The 21522-nt window shown below is 39.3% G+C and overlaps 4 protein-coding genes across 9 annotated transcripts; 2 read left to right on the top strand and 2 right to left on the bottom strand.

Annotated features, from left to right (window-relative positions):
* Positions 1-308: 308 nt before the first annotated feature.
* LOC143471324 (protein unc-93 homolog A-like) lies at positions 309-6447 on the bottom strand. 3 transcript variants are annotated; one of them, XR_013119531.1, is made up of 9 exons: positions 6310-6447; positions 3878-4024; positions 3088-3269; positions 2605-2943; positions 2112-2294; positions 1799-2033; positions 1052-1219; positions 871-987; positions 309-503 (listed from the first exon to the last, which is right to left on the bottom strand). XR_013119531.1 is itself a non-coding variant. In XM_076969772.1 (8 exons), the coding sequence occupies exons 1-8, from the start codon at positions 6431-6433 to the stop codon at positions 950-952; spliced, it is 1416 nt and encodes a 471-aa protein (XP_076825887.1). In that variant the 5' UTR covers positions 6434-6447; the 3' UTR covers positions 515-949. The 3 variants fall into 3 exon arrangements, 2 of the variants coding, with proteins under 2 accessions (XP_076825887.1, XP_076825888.1); XM_076969772.1 differs by lacking the exon at positions 309-503 and having other exon boundaries at positions 515-987; XM_076969773.1 differs by lacking the exons at positions 309-503; positions 3878-4024 and having other exon boundaries at positions 515-987.
* A 2094-nt stretch (positions 6448-8541) lies between these two features.
* On the top strand, positions 8542-13023 carry LOC143471310 (protein unc-93 homolog A-like). Of its 4 annotated transcripts, XM_076969749.1 has the most exons (9): positions 8542-8912; positions 9068-9210; positions 10393-10539; positions 10634-10815; positions 10958-11299; positions 11819-11992; positions 12067-12301; positions 12522-12689; positions 12747-13023. In XM_076969749.1, the coding sequence occupies exons 2-9, from the start codon at positions 9087-9089 to the stop codon at positions 12857-12859; spliced, it is 1485 nt and encodes a 494-aa protein (XP_076825864.1). In that variant the 5' UTR covers positions 8542-8912; positions 9068-9086; the 3' UTR covers positions 12860-13023. The 4 variants fall into 4 exon arrangements, with proteins under 4 accessions (XP_076825864.1, XP_076825865.1, XP_076825866.1 ...); XM_076969750.1 differs by lacking the exon at positions 8542-8912 and having other exon boundaries at positions 8924-9210; positions 12522-12627; XM_076969751.1 differs by lacking the exon at positions 8542-8912 and having other exon boundaries at positions 8924-9210; positions 12522-12589.
* A 2124-nt stretch (positions 13024-15147) lies between these two features.
* Positions 15148-19470, top strand: LOC143470827 (protein unc-93 homolog A-like). Its single transcript, XM_076969109.1, has 9 exons — positions 15148-15239; positions 15549-15691; positions 16272-16418; positions 16513-16694; positions 16859-17197; positions 18005-18178; positions 18257-18491; positions 18964-19131; positions 19199-19470. Exons 2-9 carry the CDS (start codon positions 15568-15570, stop codon positions 19303-19305), a joined length of 1476 nt encoding a protein of 491 aa, XP_076825224.1. The 5' UTR covers positions 15148-15239; positions 15549-15567; the 3' UTR covers positions 19306-19470.
* A 48-nt stretch (positions 19471-19518) lies between these two features.
* LOC143470828 (prohibitin-2-like) lies at positions 19519-21452 on the bottom strand. Its single transcript, XM_076969110.1, has 5 exons — positions 21415-21452; positions 21178-21307; positions 20234-20574; positions 20082-20158; positions 19519-19709 (listed from the first exon to the last, which is right to left on the bottom strand). Exons 2-3 carry the CDS (start codon positions 21254-21256, stop codon positions 20411-20413), a joined length of 243 nt encoding a protein of 80 aa, XP_076825225.1. The 5' UTR covers positions 21257-21307; positions 21415-21452; the 3' UTR covers positions 19519-19709; positions 20082-20158; positions 20234-20410.
* Between the last annotated feature and the right edge of the window lie 70 nt (positions 21453-21522).

The following is a 21522-nucleotide window of genomic DNA, read 5'->3' on the forward strand; positions in this document are numbered from 1 at the left end:
TTGGAGTAGATGGTGAGGTGTTAGTGCCAACGGGAGTTTAACGGTTCAATGCTAAAGGAAAACTATTTAAGCTACTGGTACGAAGTGTGCGTGTCAAGAAATTGATTTTAACCTGTTGCTTACGTTTAGAACCTCCATATCAAAGAACAACCATTGCAACGTCTTCACTGGAAAGCATCCCAACTAGCTCCGCAGGTTGGTCTTGTTAATTTTTGTGTTGTGATAAACTGCCGATTGAACTTGTTTCATAGACCTAACTCAGTTGTTAATCCTTAACATAATTCGTTAACTCTTTTCAAACCACTAAAAACGTAAAATTCACATCCAGGTCGTATCAAATGAGGACATGAAGCTTTAGTTGCTAAATAAATGGTCACCATCGATCATCATCATCACCATCGGTTACGACGTCATAACCCAAACATACGAAACCATGTTGAGTTGTAGGACAATAATGACGTATTACTGGAGAACAAAAATCTTTAGTTCCAAGTTCTTTGGCACTGTCAATGAAAAAAGATTGTGGCTTGCATGTAGATTGTGTGTGACATCATCACATCGGCACAGACGTAAAGTTTTTAGGTAAACTATTTTATGAAGTAAATTTCCATTTTTTTATTGTTTCGTGCAGCTGTTGTAAATATAACGTATAATATGAAATGTGATTTGATGATTTTCAAGCATTCGGTGAAACAAAACGATTATAGTAATACATTACAGTACAATACACTGTTTTATTCGCGTTTTTTCCATCTTACACCGGACCCGGATCGCTTAATGTTTTACTCAAAATAGTTTCAGGCAGTATTCCCAGGGTGCTTAGATCTGTTACATTCCAGAAAGATTATTTTGTGAAAAACTGGTAGATACTTAGTCGATGACGTATCCAATAATAATAGATGGGTCACGGCCGTTTTCATCATCTTTACAGTTCCGTGTCCAACTTAACTCAACTCAAGTTCGCCAAAAACGTGAAATATGCGATACCTGCAACAAACAAACAAATAAAGAACGAAGTTATTGCTTGACCAGGGCTAAGTAATGTTCTTACCGTACAGACTAACCGCCACAATCATCAGGGCAATTTGCAGGTAAATTTTCTGCCATACGCACAGAGTTTCGCTGATGGCAAACTGAGTAGCAAGTCCAACTTCGTACATAATATTCCAGGCTGCTAATGCTTGTTTGTTGTCGTCTTCAAAGAAACTTCCATACATTTCTGCAAAACCTCTTTGCATTATGACAGAAAAAACAAAAGCCATTCATTCAAGTTTGAGCAAAGTGTTTCAGTTTCTGTGGTTTCTCCACCAGCGAATCCGTTCTCACAACGTTCCAAGTGTTTAAAAGATTTAGCAGAAAGTTAGGTTGATAACTTCAACATTTATAGCTTCAAATTTATGTGAACATGATGCGTATAGCTACTCTACCATCTGCGGGCAATCTTCACGCACGGAATTGCTCGAGAGGGCGCTGTAGAGCTTTCAAACCCTCTTCAAAAGACCAATCTGGTATGGAATTAAACGGAATGACAACGTGCTAGACGCTATGGCTGCGCTAGAAACTGAATTGCACAAAGTACGTGAAGCGGTTGGGCAGCAGTTGGTATTGTCAAAACATTATCTGCATAGGCCTCATGTTCTTGCGAGATCGTAACCCGAAAACCAGCATCCAGGTAGAAATGTGAACGACAACGTATATTTAGACAACAATTAAAACGTGTTTTAAAACATGGGCCAGTATATATACACTGGTACATACGACATATAGGTCCACGTTACAAAACGGTTGAGCCACTCACCGTTCGTTTGACTTTGCCATAGAGTGTCCGACATTCCAAACATGAACGAGAGAATGTAAATCACCCAGGTCGTATTTTCGGTAATTTGCCAGGTCAAGCACACCACATAACTTGAAACATCGAGCACGAATGCGAAAGCAAATGGATAATTGCGACCATACTTGCTGTTAACTTTTCCGCCAACGTAAGCAGCCAAAGTACCACTAGCACTAAACACAATCACCGCCACGCCAACCTGTTGTAGATGCCAAAACGAGAATACTTAGTAAATTGGGCGCATCCAGCATAGAATAAGCATGAGTGAAAGACACACCTTGTCGACTCCCAAGACACAGGATACAAAAGCTCTGGTGATTTCTCCGTTGAAGAAGCTGAGTGTCATTCCGCCGTAGGTCGCAAGCCACATTATCAAAAGATGCTTGGGCGTGATCAGCAGCTTTAAGGTTGACTTCAAAGACTTGGCCATCACTTTGAATGAAGTTTCCGAACTCATTTTCTTGGAAAAGTTTTAATAGCAATGATTCTTTGTAGAGATCAATTTCAGAAAAATGTTGTACAACAGAAGTTCAAGATATGGTATGACAATACAATAAGCTAAAAGTTCTTCATCCACGGAAGAAGAACAGTCTTTGCACGACCCTCTCTTCCCAGTTATCGAGTTTGTCTATGAGCAAGCCTGATGAACGCATTTTTAATTTTGTTCTCTTAAATTACTAATGATCGAACTTAGCGACTGTTCACCAGACCCTCTACACGTGCATACGTCATAAATGCATTTCAGAAAACTTTACAAACTTCATCCTAACCTGAATTGTTGCTTCATCCTCACCAACAGATGGTAATTTTATGATTCTTTCAAGTGACGTGTTAATTGTTCGATCAACTTCATGGCCAGTTTCAACGGGTAAATTAACTCGGTATGAGAAAACCGCAATTAATACGAGACCGGCCAGAAATGCGATTAAGCTGTAGCGTGTGGCGACAAAGGCAGGGGTGTACTGTTCGATGTTGGCAAGTGTTATGTTCGGGTCTTGACAATCGTTCGCTCCGCAGAAGGAGAAATCTTGGTTCGTTGTAAAGTTGCTCCTGCCAGACAGCTGTCTGTCCACAAACAGGAATACGACACTGACAGCGCTGCCGAATGCCTAAGATGTTAGCAGCAGAAATTAGATATTAACCAATCACAACGAACAAGAATTAGTTAACAATGGGCACCTTAACAAAAATAAAGACTTTTAAAGAAAGCAAAACTATGTACTTTAGCAAGTCTAGAGGTTTTTTCCACTTACTGTTCCCAAGCGGCAAACAGCAAAAAAAAATCCAGTGAACAGACGGCGGCGTACTTCGTATGTGCCTGGCTCATTTTTCGATATTTCGACTGCAAAGTTGTTGGCGACAATTGAACCTGAACTCCAATACCAACCATCGCCGACTCCAAAGAACACCGCGGCCGGAATCAACGTGTAGTAAGCTATGGAAAAAAGTTTTTCACACAGACAAGAATTATTTAAGCGTTTCAGGTCAATTTGTGGTATAGAGTACTTGATTGGTTGTGTAACAGATATGTCCGTAGAACACTGTCTGGTACTTATCGAGGTATCGTCTGCTGAAACAACCGGGCTTTCTTGCAGTCACTACTGCAACAACTCGCACGGTCAATCCCACCATTTAGTAAAACAGGATCAAAGCGTAGAACGTTAACTACTGACTGGGATGTCCTCTAAAATACTCGTTCTGGAATCACTACTAAAGGAAAAGTCTGTACCCGCGCCAGTCACAACTAAAATCCTATAAAAGTCCCATTTTAGCATGCGGCAAGCCGATTTTATCAACCGAGGGAGCAGAACGGAATCAGGATGACGGCCCTAGACCCAAGCAAATAAAACTTGGGTGCAAACAAAAGCACAGAAACAAAAAAAAGCACACAAAACAGTGTAGATTCTAACCTCGTCCTCAAATTAAGGAAAATTCAGTGAACGACGTGACTCTCAATTACATAAACAAATACTCAAACATTGAAGACAAATTGAAATGGAAATATATCGTTACAATTGGTTGTAGGGATGCTTTGTATCTCACCTGTGTGAATATTGCCCAGTACAAACAAAAAATAGCAGGTTGCTGCTATGACTACAACGGTTCTGATGCCGAACGCGGCTCCTACAGCTGGAACGAGGAAAGTGCTGGGTATGGCGATAGCGTACCCGATCGCAAGGGTAAGAGATCCTGTTGAAAGAAGGTCAGACTTGTCACAAAAGTTTTTTGTCAAGCAGAACGTGGTCGATTTTCATTTAATTATTGTTCTGATACTATTTAGTGCCATTCTCATTCTTGCTCACACCGAAAAGGTCCATGGGTCTTTTAACCTTAACCGCTCCGCAACTATAAGGCAACTAGCAGATATTTTAAGTGTGCATAACAAAAATGTCACAGGAAGCACTAAGCTCAAATTGGAAGCTTTTCCTGAAACTTACTTCGCTTTATATTGGTTAAAAATAAGTTACTTCAATTAGGTTTTGCCTTCTTGGTATTTTTGTGAAACACTTATGCAAAATTTTGTGATGCAAGCTGATTTTTACAGATATTTTCATCTCAGGAGATTGTGGGAAAACGTAAAACAATAGCGAGAAAGTTACCCCTTCTTTTTACAACGGCTTATACATTGCCAGATTAAACTCTGTGCTTGTTTTTGACATATCTACGAGCAAGATAAAACAAAATAAAATAATTTTGCTGATGCAAATATTACAACTATCTTTACAAACAATACATGTCAAAGATTAAAAGAAAACTTTATGTTGAAACGACATAGACCTGTAGCAACCTGGGTGGTTTTTATTACATTATTTATTGCAAAAGTGTTTTCTAGTTATTGATTGATGTTTATGAAATTGTTTTTTGATAAAAACTTCAACTGTGGTTGGATATTTGGAAACTTGCTCTAAATAACTTTGTGTGAGCACTCTCTTTAATACTTCAATACGGATCTATGCTGATAACAAATCTTTCTTGGAAATGCCCGCTTCTTAAACCTTAACACTGGTTATTTATTTATCTATGTCTAAATGTGTCAGCTTTAGCTTTACATGTATCTCACATGGTCAAAATATTGTTTCGCTTGCTACACTTCGCCGGCTACGACTTGCAACGTTTTTTATGACGAACATTTTCACTCCCATCGCTTTCACGTTTTATAAGCTCGCTCTTCTACCAGCGAGCAGACTTAACGAAGTGAATAACCGAAATCAGCAGATGACTTGTCTAAGCTAGTCATAGTGGTTGCAACTCAATAAACATCTCGTAAGCAGTAGTATTACTTATGTTCTTGGTTACTCGTACAGCACCTATAATGAAAAACTTTTCTTTTGAGCTATTTCTGTTGTTATGTTAAAACTATTCGGCCGAAAAAAGTTAGAGTATTCTAACCGCACGCAATAATAGAATCAGATAATTCAACAGGAAAAATTAAGTTAAGATACCCTCACAAGTCAACAGCAGTTCTTCAGACATGCATCTGTTTGTTATGTCACCATGCAGTATTGTCAAATTGTTGTGTTATCCTGTTCTCGATTATTCTCTTTATTTACATATTTGTTGTTGTTAACGTTTGAAAACATAGCAATCTTCTAAGAAAGTTTATCGAAATTCCCACCACAAGCCAGGATTCAGATAATGCATAATTGATACTACAACGCTAAACAAGCGAAGATATTTAAAAGTGCACAATAATCATATCAACCTACGAATAAGTTTAGTCTAATAATCACATCATAATAAGACTAGATATTCAAATGGAACGAGATACATTGAATTAGAGTAATATAAGTATGAAAGTAATTGATTCATTGCACAAACTAACCAACAGGATATCCACCCCGTCAAGCAAAGGGAAGCGACCGAAGTCATTAATTATATTCGCGAGCACAAAAATATCGAAGAACCCAGATTAAACAGGAGCAGATTTGCAAGAAAACGACAGCTCATGTTATATTGAAAATAATAGATTTTAGATTTGAATTTGTCAAGATATTGCGCCAATCATCAAGAAAAACAAATAGAAAACGGTCACTACTTAACCGGATATCAGCCACCGAACATTCTTTTTAAAGGCAGGCTATCGTATCCAAAACACCCAGGGTAGGTTTAAAGAAGAATATAAGCACATTTGCAAAGCTACAATCTTTAACGCTCATTTATATCCCTAAAACTAAATTTTGAAACCCAGGACACGCTTATGGGTCCCACAGGACTTGATCAACTACCGCGCTTGTTTGAATAGTTACGTTTAGTTGGAAATGAACTTAATTAGGCAGATTCAATGATACCCAGTAAGATTATTGCCGGCTGTTTAACGTAATACATCTGAAGCGAGTGGACCTGTAGGAAGTTTAATAAAACTTTTTATGTAACATATGTCACTATGTTCGGTAATAAATAACTGGTCTATTGTTAAAAAGCTTATTTAGATATGTCTTGAATCACATTAGTAAATAGCCTTGCGATCAACTTACCAATTGCTTCCTCTACGTTTAAGCTCGAAACCAATGGCACGACGCCAAATACTCCACTCAAGGTCAGAAAAACACCGCCTAGAAACAAATACAATCTAACCCTACTGGTTTTCTCAGCGCACATGCTGTGAAATGACACTGAACTAAAAACATAGGGTTGGTTCAGATTTTAAGCATATGAACAAATTATTATCTGTCGTTTCTACTAATCAGTGACATCCATGTACAAAATTCAGCAAAGTTTTTCAGATCTACCGGTTTCGTCTGTACGTCTGTACTACTTAACTCTTGTACTTCATTAAATGCAATAAAATTGAGGAATCAGGATTTCCTTGCAATATGAATCAGTGATTCTGGTGGACCTTATCCTGGAGCAACTGAATAAAATTCAGCAAAGGTTTTCAGATTTTCCACTTACATCAGCTTCACTACATCCATATAATATTTAAAGTTGACTACAGCTCTTTCTGCAATGTGTACTCCTAAGTAGTGACACGCCGCAAGGGTTAACAACATTTTCGTTCCAACATAGTACATTCATCCCTTTTAACTGAGAAAATTGTTTTTCGATAACTTACATGCTGTTTATACCGGATGCCGTTCTTTTCCAGGATAATTATATGTGACGTGAAAAGGAAACACAATATTAAAAGACAGTCAAAACAGCAGGTTGGTTACCGTTCTGATTATCAAAATATTGAAAGAAAAATTTTGATGGCGAATTAGCAAATTGGAGTTGTTAATACAGAGTTGTTAAATGTTTAGTAAAATTGTAAAAGTAAACTTTGATTACAGAAGCTAAATGAGGGGCACGTAACATGGGTCATTATGACGTTACGATGATTAAGTCGATTTGCAAATTAGTCAATGTACGAGAGTGAGCCAATAAGAGATGAAACTTTCTCAATTACTTTGGTGTTTTTGAAGCTATGAAACCGAAATTTTCTATGATAGTTATGAATGAAGTTGTCATTTAATTTACATAATATGGTGTATATTCTCAGACTACTGTAGGTGTGACGGTAAATTGAAATGTCTGCTAGGCTAACAAACTGCTCAAGCTGAGAAAAAAGACAAGTTATCATTTTTTTGTTGGCGGAGTAAAACCGAGTGAGATTCTGTCTAGAATGCAAAGACAGCTTTGGTTCTTCCTGTATGTCTAGAGCAAACTTCCACAAATGGGTGTAAGCATTCAAAGATGGACGCGAAAGCATAACTGATGACCCTCGAAGTGGGAGACTTGTGGATGTCTCTACCCCAGAAGCAATACAGGTAGTTGAAAATATGATTAGATCTGATAGAAAGGTCACTTTAGAAGAAATTGCCACAAACTTGGACATGTCCCACGGTACAGTTTACACAACCGTGCATGAGAAATTGCGTTCTTCAAAAGTCAGCTGCCGCTGGGGCTCCAAGATGTTAACGGATAATCACAACGCGCTACGCCGGATATCTTCCAGAGCAGCACTACGCAGATACAGAAAGGAGGGAGATGCATTTCTGCAGACTGGAAGCTTCTAACATACGCTCTCTACAGCCTAGACCTTGTGATGGCCGCTTGAGATATTTTCTATTGGTCTGGTCAAGGTTTGTAGGGTTAGGTTGCAATAGGTCTGATGCAGACTCGTTGGTGATAAAACTGAAGAGTTTCCAGACAGTTTTTCTGAAGCTTCATCGCCTCACTGGTGCGCTTGAAATTGATTTCATGTGCTCACAAGCAGGATTTAGCGAAAGTCGAGAGGAGAAGAGTCGGTGGACCGTGAAATTTTTACTCAAACATCGATAATTGCTTTTCAATGTCGATGCTCGCGAATTTCAGGTTGGGATTTTTGCTGCTCCTAAACGTCCGGAAGGGAAGTTGCTGAATCCTTTGGGGTTGAGAGAAGGACCAGGTTGCTTTGGACTGTCAAAGTAATCAGCCAGTCTTCTTCGCTATTGATGCAGTTGTATCTCACAACGCGGAGACATTTTAGGTCATCCATCTAGATTCTAGACTTAGGGAAGGGAACAGAGACATCGACCAGGGTGAGATTTTGATGGGCGGGGCTATTATATGGAAATATTGCTTGCCTTAATATTCTTTACAAATATACTTTATTTTAATACTTGTAAGTTCAATTTTTGCATTGTAATTGCTTTCAACTTTCCTCATTAGCAGTCTAAAGTTTGTGGCACTTGCCACAGGAAATTGGAATCGGAATCACCAAATCAATTATGAAGATAAGCGACTCAGCTACAAACGCTCAACTTAAAGGTCTGCAAAAATTGAGCATTGTGGATTCGCAACTAACTAGCGTAACTTCGATTCAAGTGTGAGCTTGTTTTTCATTCTAATTTGCGCTGCGTTGGGCTGAACTCTAAGTGTGAAGTGCTGAAATTTTTCTGAGTTCGTGGATAAATAACAATTGAAGCTCTCGTAGTAGGATCAGGCTCGCTTGAAACAATATCCGTCTAAATCAGTGCTTTCCGGGAAGAAGCCTCTCCCCAACTGGTCACGTGCCTGATCACAAGACCGCAACATACAATTTTTGCTGAACCAGTGTGTCGTGACCTACTTGATTGCGTACTTGATTGTGATAACGCCTCTTGAAAGGTTTGTGTTTGTAAGTCAGTGGTTCATGACGTGGTTTTTGCGATAGTAGCTTCTTGATTTATTGTATTTCGTATTGACAAACTTATCTCTTTAAATTGGGTCATGACCTCTTAACGATTGGTTTGTTTATCTTCAAAAAATCTGAGGCCAATCCTATGATTCTAGTTCAGGAACGAGCCACAACATGTGCGCTGAGAAAACCAGTAGAGTTAGATTTTATTTGTTTCTGGTCGGTGTTGTTCTGACCTTGAGTGGAGCGTATGGTGTTGTCCCTATGGTCTCAAGCTTAAACGTAGAGGAAGCAATTGGTAAGTTGATAGCAAGGCTATTTACTAATGTGATACATGGCATACTCAAATATGGTTTCGTGTTTTAACAATGGATCACATTGTAATGGATTGATGTTCAGCTTGTAATTGAACTTGAGTTGCTGGCCACATGTGTCCAGATAAACCAACCATGACAATGTTTATAAGCTTGGTAAGTAAATGACGCGACTATATAATGAGTATCCAGTCGTTAATATCTTTTCAAAGTCTGGATCACCTACTGTTGTAGGGATAGTAGATCCATTCCGACGATATTGAAACTTTAGCATCAACTTTTAATTGCGATCAGGTTGCGTCTTATGATAAGATGACTGATAGATCTTAATTCCACTCAGAAACTTTTCTTTCTACGGTTATATTGATAAGTACAGCTTACAGAATTCTTGGTAACTTTAGACTAAGTGGAATCAGAACAACTGCATGAATGAAAGTATCTGAAAGAATGAATAGACTAATAATAAATATACTGACAGAATGCACAAATATATATACGTACTACGGCAATAATCGGCAAGCTTATATACACGCACTTCGGAAACTGGTCATAACAATTCGTTGATAAGTTTGGAACAAATTTCCTGAGAAGATCCGAGAAAATATACTGAAGTTTGAGAAACCTGGTACTGAAACTTAGCCAGATTGTTCAACTACGCCATTTATACCAATAATGCTATACCGTATGTGACTTATGACTGTGATGTATAACTTTGGACAAAAGAAATCTGAAAACCATATTTCGCACATTACTACTCCATTTCAACCAACATCATATTCAATATATAATTGATTGGCAAACTGCAACTGCCAAAAATAGGCTATACAGAGAACTCGAATTGGAGAAAATTTCGCCACCACGAAGCACAGCGATAACAGTATTTACATGGCGCCCATAGCCGATAAGAAGAATCACTTTAAAACGTTAAACAATCACATAAGTTGCAAAACAACAAAACAGAAAACATCTCTTTAAGCCATGCGTGCTTTAGGCTAAATAAGCTCTACATTCAAGGTAGTAGGCTATATACAATTATATTTTTTTTTCTTATGCAAAATGCGTAACACGACAACATCAGAGCATGTCATGTCATTAAGACACTAAGTTATACAAGAAAATAGTCTGTACTTGACAGCTTTGTAACAACCTTGACCTTCTTTCAACAGGATCTCTTACCCTTGCGATCGGGTACGCTATCGCCATACCCAGCACTTTCCTCGTCCCAGCTGTAGCATCCGCATTTGGCATCAGGACCGTTGTAGTCATAGCAGCAACCTGCTATCTTTTGTTTGTACTGGGCAATGTTTACACAGGTGATGTTTACAGCATTCATAGAACCCATCAATCAAACGCTAAATATCTCAACCTAACTTGAAACAGATTTGTGTGGATGAATTTTTTCCTTAGCTTACTACACGTTGATTCCGGCCGCAGTGTTCTTTGGAGTCGGCGATGGCTGGTATTGGAGTTCAGGTTCAATTGTTGCCAACAACTTTGCAGTCGAAATATCGAAAAATGAACCAGGCACATACGAAGTACGCCGCCGTCTGTTCACCGGGATTTTCTTTGCTGCTTCTCAAATCGGAACGGTATCAATAGAAAACTATCATTTGCAACTACTAACTACAGTATAAATTTTTGTTTTTCCCCAGAAAATGTAGTTTTGTTTTGATGCAAACTGTTAAACTAACTTTGTTGTGAAGTTTGTAATAACTGCTGTTAACGTTTCAGATCTTCGGCAGCGCTGCCAGTGTCGTATTCTTGTTTGTGGACAGACAGTTATCTGGCAGGAGCAACTTCACAACGAACCGAGATTTCTCCTTCTGCGGAGCGAACGATTGTCAAGACCCGAACATAACACTTGCCAACATCGAACAGTACACCCCTGCCTTTGTCGCCACACGCTACAGCTTAATCGCATTTCTGGCCGGTCTCGTATTAATTGCGGTTATCTTACATATGGTTAACTTGCCCGTTGAAGCTCGCCACGAAGTTGAACGAACAACTAACACGTCATCTGACATGTGCTCGACGACACCATCAAATGACGACGCAGCAGCAACAGCCAATCAGGTCAGGATGAAGTTTGTAATTCTTTATCCACTGCGTTTGTAACCTTTCAACCTGCATGGACTCTGGTCAATGGGCGCCAAAATTATAAAATTAAAAACGCGCTCATCGGACAATACGCCTCAGACAAACTTGGTAACTGATGCTTGAGCGTTTTAAATTAAATCATCACTGTCAAAATCACTGAAGTTGTAGGAAGACTTTTGTAAATTTGTAGATAAATGATTTGTATCATATTTCGACCATGTAAATATCACTAAACCATAATGCACCAGAGAAGCGACGAAACTACACATACAATAGTCTGAAATTATGCTGGAAGAAATTCCTCCACGGCGCCGTCCTATTCTGAGAGGGGCCAAAGCTGCCTCTACTTAGTTACGTGCTTGATAGTGATACCGCGCCGTGAAGTTGCTGTTGTAAAACCTCATCGAAGGCAACATACCATAAAACGTCTGTTGCATTAATTTGTCAAAGCCTACATTCACTCACGATGCATCGTTGTTATTGTAACTTTTCAAGAATTCGACACCGTTTCAAGTGATGGCCAAGTCTTTGAAGTCAACCTTAAAGCTGCTGATCACGCCCAAGCAGCTTTTGATAATGTGGCTTGCAATCTACGGCGGAATGACACTCAGCTTCTTCAACGGAGAAATCACCAGAGCTTTTGTATCCTGCGTCTTGGGAGTTGACAAGGTGTGTCTTTCACTCATGCTTATTCTATGCTGGATGCGCCTAATTTACTATTTTCGTTTTGGCATCTACAACAGGTTGGCGTGGCGGTGATTCTGTTTGCTGCCGGTGACACCATAGCCGCTTACGTTGGCGGAAAAGTTAACAGCAAGCATGGTCGCAATTATCCGTTTGCTTTCGCATTCGTGCTCGATGTTTCAAGTTACGTGGTGTGCTTGAACTGGCAAATTACCGAAAATACGACCTGGGTGATTTACATTCTCTCGTTCATGTTTGGAATGTCGGACGGTTTGTGGCAAAGTCAAACGAACGGTGAGTGGCTCGACCGTCCTGTAACATGGAGATATGTCTATAGTATAAGTCACAGGTTTACTGATAGATTTATAAGCCAAAGTGTTTCAAGATGCGTTATAGTATTTCTCTGAGGTTCAGCTCTGTTCCTGATGACTTGGAAACGCACACAAAGGAAATCCGCTTGCTTAAACTAAAAGATTATCTTGGGTCAGTATCATAAAGCAAATTGTTTTTGTAGAAATGTATGGAAGTTTCTTTCGAGACGACAACAAGCAAGCTTTAGCAGCCTGGAATATCATGTACGAGGTTGGACTTGCTACTCAGTTCGCCATCAGCAAAGCTCTGTGCGTTTGGCAGAAAATATACCTGCAGATTGCCCTGATGGCCGTGGCAGTTATCTTTTACGGTAAAAACTTTCGTCTTAGTCTTGGTCAAGCATTTTTGATCATTTGCTTTTTTGCAGGTGTCGCATATTATATATTTGTTTGGAGACTTCGAGAAGAAAAAATATATGAGAATCGTTCCACACCAATCTCTAGTCATATTCATATAATTATAATTAGCGAAAGATTATGAAAATTTGGTTGTTATTGCGCCTCGTGACGTCAGAAACTTCAGAGCAAGGAATCGATGCGGTCTTTTATCTTCAATGAAAAAAATTGGAACAATGGCCTGTTAATATTTTTGTTGCGCCTTGCCGTTGCAGTCACCGGCGTTAATAAGTGTGTCAGTGGCGTTAATGTGGCGTTAATGCAGTCACCTTCCTACCGTCGACAAATGTTTTGTCGCTTTCATGAAAACATTCTACTGCCTCAATTGCACCAACCAAACGTTACTTGACTCGAGTCTTATTTACCAAGGATACCATAGATATTACCATTACTATGCATTTTCCGTCGACTGTCAGCGGTGTTGAGGTCGGTATCCACGCAGGCTGGAAAGGATGAATTGCAATGAGAGCTCAAATTAAGCTCATCACAGGAGCCATCATCATCAAAGGTCAACACAGATGACCAAAAATATTGAAGCAATACCAAGACCGTATTTGGTTAAGTGGAAAAGGAAAATTGATGCTTAATTTGGTGGACCTAATCACATAGCTTTAAAGGCATTTTTACTGCTGTTATAAAAGCGTTTTTAGTTTATAATCAACGGGGTTTCGGATCTGATTTGGGTATTGCCCTGGAATAATCGAAATCAAATATTAATCAGTTATCATGCCAAACATGAAAACAAATTGAACTCGATTTAATATGCATTTGAGACTTGTTCAAGATTTGGTTTGATGCTGATTAATCGAAGACAATTATCAAATAACACTGACAAAGGAGACTGATAGATTAAGACCAAGTAATTATAACAATTCCACACATGACGTTTTTCTGCCTAAATTTTGGAGCATACATAAACAAAGGCTACGGCACAACAATATCCCAAATAATAATACTTGTCTTAGCCTAATGATTCTTGCCAAATGTACATCACTAGCATTTCTGTAAATTCAATTTTTACATCAAACTTGCGTTCGCATTTGTCTCATGAACGCAACGCAGTCGAAATCCTTTTGGCACTTGCCGCAAGAAAAATGAAATCTGAGTCACCAAATCAATGATGCATGAAGATCAACGACTCATCTACATTCGCCTAAATTATAGGTCTGCAAAAATCGAGCAGTGTTATTTGAACTGAAGCGTAACTTCACTTCTAGTGTAAGTTTTTCTTTTCAATTTTCGCGCTACGCTGAGTTGCGATGTTAAAATAGTAAGTTAGTTGTTACCGCAGCTTTGATTTGAGCTTTGAAATGAGAGTTTTATCATCAGACTGCGTTGTTTGAGACAGGTTAGAGGAAAAGATACGTACATAGTTTATCTGTATTGTTAATAATAAATTCAACACATCTTGCTACTTGAATAAATGCACAGCTAAACATATTACAAGATAAAAAATGTGTAAAAAAACTAAAGAAACTCTGTTGTGGTTTGCTGTCGAACGCTTAGCAAGTCGGCCAAATCTTTTTTTTTAAATAGGACGAAGAAACTGCGTTGTTGATTGTTCCAGCTACAAAGTTAATGACAATGTTCAAAAGCTCCTTTCAAGGATCTACAAATCATTTCGTGGCTTACATTAAGTTGACGAACACTGCCATAATAGCATTTGAGACATATTTAAAGGCACATGGAATAACAACGATTTATGGAAAGGACACGAAATGACACGTAGCCTAAATAGACATTTTTGTACAAGTTTACTGGAAATTCTAGAAATTATTTATCGTATTCAGTGACACAGCTAGGGTGACGCTTTACTGTTTTGTACATTAATTAAATAACTTGATGTTGGTTAAGGTTATACGAGAGCAATAAACATAAAGGTACAAATGCTTAGCACAGGAATAACCCATACAAAAACCTAGGGTCGAAGAACAAGTCCAAAAGCTATTTGACATTGCAACATAAATAAACAGGAAAACGAATTTTTTATATTATGCTAGAAACTTATTTCCAAAAATGTTTCGCAATTGAAAACGTAAATTTAGCCTAACTGTAACGTATGTTTGACCTTTGACTTTAACAAGTGAGGAATGAGAATTCTATTTGTACACTTATTTACATGATTAAGCCAAATAAACACAAAATCTCGTGAGATTTCTGTGTGTATCCAACTTTAGTCATATTATTTCGTGCTACCGTAGCTACACACGGGAGGTGACGTCAGGTGATGCATTATACGACAACATTTTTGACTTTACGAGCTCCCTTGGTGCAATTAAGATCGTTTTTTTAAAACAGGTTATTTTGACAGGTTTACTGCGGTGTCTGTCAGCTTAGGGCTTACGACAGCATTTAAGGGTTTACGCTCGGCCACAATCTCAACAAATAAACCCATCGATTTGGTTAATCGCGAGAAAAGAAAGCGGGAAATTCAAAGAGATTGTTGGAACTTTAAACGTCTAAACGTGAGATGGATAATTAATTTGTGAGCATTGGTGTTTCCCACCAGTTATAGGCCTATGCGTATCACCAAATCACAGTGAGAGTCGAATGCCAAATATGTTTGATGCCATCCAGTTGTTCCAGAATAAGTATCTTTGCTTTAATTAACACCTGTGTAATGATTTAATACTCAGTTGACCTGTTTGTCTCCACATGATGAGCCATTAAGTAAAACTGTGCTAACTGCTGTATGACGATTAAACTATGTTTATTTCGTTTAACGATTGGTTTGTTTATGTTCATAAAATCTGAGGCCAATCCTATGATTCTAGTTCAGGAACGAGCCACAGCATGTGCACTGAGAAAACCAGTAGAGTTAGATTTTATTTGTTTCTGGTCGGTGTTGTTCTGACCTTGAGTGGAGCATATGGTGTTGTCCCTATGGTTTCAAGCTTAAACGTAGAGGAAGCAATTGGTAAGTTGATAGCAAGGCTATTTACTAATGTGATACATGGCATGCTCAAATATGGTTTCGTGTTTTAACAATGGATCACATTACCGAGCACAATGATGTTTGCTACTGTAAAACTTTTATCAACTTTGTGTAATCTACTCAGACTACTCGTTGTATTGTCTTGAATAGTCGACTGTAAACTCGTCTTAGTCTGTCAGTTTCTCACATGAAAGATTGAGAACCATTGGTCCGTAAACCTTAGGGATTCATGGACCCCAGGTTAAAAACCCTGAGCTAAGGTTCACAAGTCGGAAAAATTTGGGAACCATAATAATATTTACAAGACTCTCTTAACCGATAAAATGAATCGCTCAAAGCGTTTAACAATCACGTAAGTTACAAAACAATGAAATAGAAAACGTTTCTCTAATCCATAGGCTATACGCTAAATTAGCTTTACATTCAAGGAAGTAGGTTATCAACGAATAAAGTTTTTTTTGCAAGGTTCTGGCAGTGGCCTATATGTATCAAGACACTAAGTTATACAAGAAAATAGTCTGTACTTGACAGCTTTGTAACAACCTTGACCTTCTTTCAACAGGATCTCTTACCCTTGCGATCGGGTACGCTATCGCCATACCCAGCACATTCCTAGTCCCAACAGTAGCAGCCGCACTTGGCGTCAGAGCCGTTGTGGTCATAGCAGCAACCTGCTATCTTTTGTTTGTACTGGGAAACGTTTACACAGGTGATGTTTACAGCATTCATAGAACCCATCAATCAAACGCTAAATATCTCAACCTAACTTGAAACAGATTTGTGTGGATGAATTTTTTCCATAGCTTACTACACTTTAATTCCGGCCGCAGTGTTCTTTGGAGTCGGCGACGGCTGGTATTGGAGTTCAGGTTCAATTGTTGCCAACAACTTTGCAGTCGAAATATCGAAAAATGAACCAGGCACATACGAAAAACGTCGCCGTCTGTTCACCGGGATTTTCTTTGCTGCTTCTCACACTGGAACGGTATCAATTGAAAATTGGCTATTTTTTGCGCCTGCTGGCTACGGAATAAACTTTTACTTTCTCCAGAAGATGTAGTTTTGTTCATATGTAAACTGTTAAACTAACTCTCTAGATCTAGGCTCTGCGTCGTTGTGAGTTTGTAATATCTGCTGTTAACGTTCCAGGTTTTTGGCAGCGCTGCCAGTGTCGTATTCTTGTTTGTGGACAGACAGTTATCTGGCAGGAGCAACTTCACAACGAACCGAGATTTCTCCTTCTGCGGAGCGAACGACTGTCAAGACCCGAACATAACACTTGCCAACATCGAACAGTACACCCCTGCCTTTGTCGCCACACGCTACAGCTTAATCGCATTTCTGGCCGGCCTCATATTAATTGCGGTTATCTTATACCGAGTTAGTTTACCCGTTGAAGCTCGCCACGAAGTTGGAAAAACAACTAACACGTCATCTGACATCACGACGACACCATCAAATGACGACGCAGCAGCAACAGCCAATCAGGTCAGGATGAAGTTTGTAATTCTTTATCAACTGCGTTTGTAACCTTTCAACCTGCATGGACTCTGGTCAACGGGCGCCAAAATTATAAAATTAAAAACGCGCCCATCGGACAATACGCCTCAGACAAGCTTGGTAGGCCTAACTGAGGCTTGAAAAGTATAAATTGAATCAACGCTGTCGAAAGACTCTTCTAAGTTTGTAAATAAATGATTTGCGTCATATTACGATCAGGTAAATATCACTAACCCTTTAAACATTAAAGAGACGAAATTACAAATACAGTAGTCTGAAATTATGCTAAAAGAAATTCCTCCACAGCGCCGTCCTATTCTGAGAGGGGCCAAGGTTCCCTCTGCTTAGTCACGTGCTTGATAGTGATACCACGCCATGAAGTTGCTGATGTAAGACCTCATCGAAGGCAACCTTACAACCACAAACTTTCGCTGTTATTGAGACTTTTCGAGAACGTATAACCTTTCCAAGTTACGTCTAACTGGATGTCATTCAACACCAGACGATGCTCAACTGATGATTGAATTTTTTACGAATGACATTCAGGTCCCTAACCTAAAATATCAGACGACACCGAAAGTTTACATTTTTTGGAAACTTTGTTGTTGTTTTTGGAAACAGTTTTTCATGGGGCCAACCTTTTGCAGGAGAAGCCAAGCCCCGCCTCTTTACGAAAACGACCACGACCACAGCTTTTTTGTGGGGCCTTGTACCGCACCATAAAACTTCTGTTGCATCAATTTATCAAAGCCTACATTCTTTCACGATGCATCGTTGTTATTGTAACTTTTCAAGGACTCGACACCGTTTCAAGTGATGGCCAAGTCTTTGAAGTCAACCTTAAAGCTGCTGATCACGCCCAAGCAGCTTTTGATAATGTGGCTTGCAATCTACGGCGGAATGACACTCAGCTTCTTCAACGGAGAAATCACCAGAGCTTTTGTATCCTGCGTCTTGGGAGTTGACAAGGTGTGTCTTTCACTCATGCTTATTCTATGCTGGATGCGCCTAATTCACTAAGTATTCTCGTTTTGGCATCTACAACAGGTTGGCGTGGCGGTGATTCTGCTTGCTTCCGGTGAGGCCATGACTGCTTACGTTGGCGGAAAAGTTAACAGCAAGTATGGTCGCAATTATCCGTTTGCTTTCGCATTCGTGCTCGATGTTTCAAGTTATGTGGTGTGCTTGAACTGGCAAATTACTGAAAATACGACCTGGGTGATTTACATTCTCTCGTTCATGTTTGGAATATCGGATGGTTTGTGGCAAAGTCAGACCAACGGTGAGTGGCTCAACCGTCCTATAACATGGAGATATGTCTGTCCTGGAAGTCACAGATGTGCCAATAGATTTATAAGGCAAAGTAATACAACATGCGTTATAGTATTTCTCTTAGGTTCAGTTCAGTTGTATACATGAACGTAAAACGTTTTCATCAGGACAAGTCTCCGTCACACGATGCTATAGTTCTAATCATACTCTCAAAACGGGTCGTGTTTTGACAAGAACGTGATATTGATAACGTGATATGGTATACAAGACTATTATCTGCCGACCTTTCCTATCTTATGCAAAACAGAATTTCATTCTCAGTTCGTCCATCTCACCTGTTCACGTACATTTAGAGCTCGTTCTGAGAAATCTTCTTAATGCTTTAGTGTTTTAACCATTATGAGAATGGTTTTGACACAAAGGCTTGCTTGGGCCTCAACGATTGTCTTGGGTCAGTATCATAATGCAAAGAGTTTTTGTAGAAATGTATGGAAGTTTCTTTCGAGACGATAACAAGCAAGCTTTGGTAGCCTGGAATATCATGTACGAGGTTGGACTTGCTACTCAGTTCGCCATCAGCAAAGCTCTGTGCGTCTGGCAGAAAATATACCTGCAAATTGCCCTGATGGCTGTGGCAGGAATTTTGTACAGTAAGAACATTCTTCCTAGCCTTGTTCAAGTGACTACTTTGCTCTTTAATCCTAATTGTTTTTGCAGGTGTCGCATATTATATATTTCTTTGGAGACTTCGAGAAGAAAAAATCTCTGAAAATCGTACCGGACCAAGCTCCAATCATATTCTCACAATCAGCGAAAGATTATGAAAAGTTGGTCGCTTGTAGGTTCAGTGCTTCCACTGCGCCTAGTGACGTCAGCAACTTCGAAGCAAGGAATCGATGGATATTTTATGCTTGGCAAAAGTATATGGGAGTTGGAACAATGGCCTATGACAGTCTTTTCGCTGCCTGGCTTTCCAGACATCTGTGTTCATATAAATTTACTACTGTTGTTAAAATCCCATTGGTCTGACTATAAGAAAAATTGTACAAATATTTTACTCATTCAACTGCAACATAATTCGCCTGCGGTGTAAGTTATTTATGACGTAACAAGCGTAAAACGTTAGAATCATTAAGTCGTGGGGAATTCCCAGGTCAGATTCTTCTGAATAATCGTTCATCTAATGCAAAAGGTTAACTCCCGGTCTGATTCTTACTTCTTAGCTAATCTGAAAAAACAAAAGAAATCATGGTATCAAATATTGAAGGTAGATCACGATTAACCACACTATCATCAGTGAATGTATAGGAGTGTGCAACTACTGTTTTTATCACAATGGGCCACGACGTACAAATGTAATGACGATGAGCGCCAGACAAGAGTTATAAGTATTTAGAAGCAATGACGGCATACTTGATGATGATTCGCGGGAGGCGGATCACGTATTTAGGTACACATACGCCCGGACGAGGGCTTTATGTTGAACGCCTCCGTTATAGGCTATGTACCGGCTATAGCTAACGGGACATTATGTGCAATGATGTAAAAGTTAAGATGTGACCAAACACGCTCGGACGTTGAATTTCATTTAATCTCATACTTTTGGTAAGTGTCTTCCCCAATATTTAACATTAGACTGCTGGCATCCAAGTACACGCTATTTTGAGCTTCGGAAATCTGAAAGATAATATTGGTTAGGTAAGTTATAATGGAAGCACTTCGCTGATAGTTTCCACTCCCAAAAAGACTCACAGTTTTAGCGATGTTCTGGGCAGCTCGTATTCTTCGCAACTTCAAGAAACCAGGGTTTTTGCTGATCGCCTCACCGACGTGTTCACAGTTAAGAAAAAAGCAACTGGGCAGACACAAAACTTGTCACCATGACATGAATAAGTAACGAATCAGTCGACTAAACTTGGGCTTTAAAGATCAAAGTGTAGGTGGTATATTGAGGCATCGATGCCAAGTAATGAGCAAATGAAAGGATATAGTTTTGGCAATCTGAGCTTCTCCCTCAGCTTGTACGATCTTCTGCTGTCTGTCCTGCTTTGCTCGCTCCACGATGTACTGAGCTCTTTGGGCGTCTTGCTGAGCTGTGTGATAAGGTTGTGGTTTGAGATAAATCACATTTTCAATGCGAGTTACTTTCTGAGGAACATGCCATCAGATTTTCACTGTAAAACATTCTCTTAGAAGTAACTGATGCAACTGTAGAAAGCACTAGCACAACGTCTCTCAAGCACAACTTGTTTACAATTCCTATTTATCTTTAAAACAGTTCGAAGCAAGGACTGCGACCGAAAACATAATTGCTATATAAAAATTCAGTTACTATGACAGCAATGGCTGCTTATAAACAAGTAACCCTTGTGTACAATCAAGATGAAGCAAATTTAGATTGCGCGCAATAGCTTGAGAAATGTTGCCCTAGCATATGTGTTACTTCAGTTAAAAGCAGAAATGTTTCCATTTGCATATTCCTGTAGTCAAATAAAGAAGTGTTTTATCTCCTGCAGAATTAGCCAGGGTAGCAAATAGATTAAATAGAATCAATTTGCAAAATATAGACATGACTATACAGAGAGCAAGTTACACCAGTCGAGCAAGCTCGAGTTCTTTGATGCCTTTCAAACCAACATCATATAGCAATATGATTTCGATTTTATATCAACATGGCAATGCCTTTTGTCACTAACCGACTTGCTTAGCTTCAACAGCATGTGTGTATTCTCTACTAAATGATAGATCGGTGATGGCGACATCATCCAGGATCATGTGAAAATCTTTCGTGCGTTCTGTCAGTTGTTGCTTGATCAACAGTGAAACCTGGATAAAAATTGCGCTGTCGTAATACTTGACTGGCACTTCTGACGATGCGTTTCACTTCAAGTACGCCGCCAGCCACAAAAGCATTGTTTTGCTCATACTCATACCTGGGATCTCTGGGTAATAAGCTGACTGGCATTAAATTTCGCCAAATTTTGAGCAAATTGTTTCAGTTTCTGTGGTTTCTTAGTCTAATGAGGTCTCTCCACCAGCGA

The sequence above is a fragment of the Clavelina lepadiformis genome, chromosome 9 (assembly GCF_947623445.1).
Source record: "Clavelina lepadiformis chromosome 9, kaClaLepa1.1, whole genome shotgun sequence".
Lineage (NCBI taxonomy): Eukaryota > Metazoa > Chordata > Ascidiacea > Aplousobranchia > Clavelinidae > Clavelina > Clavelina lepadiformis.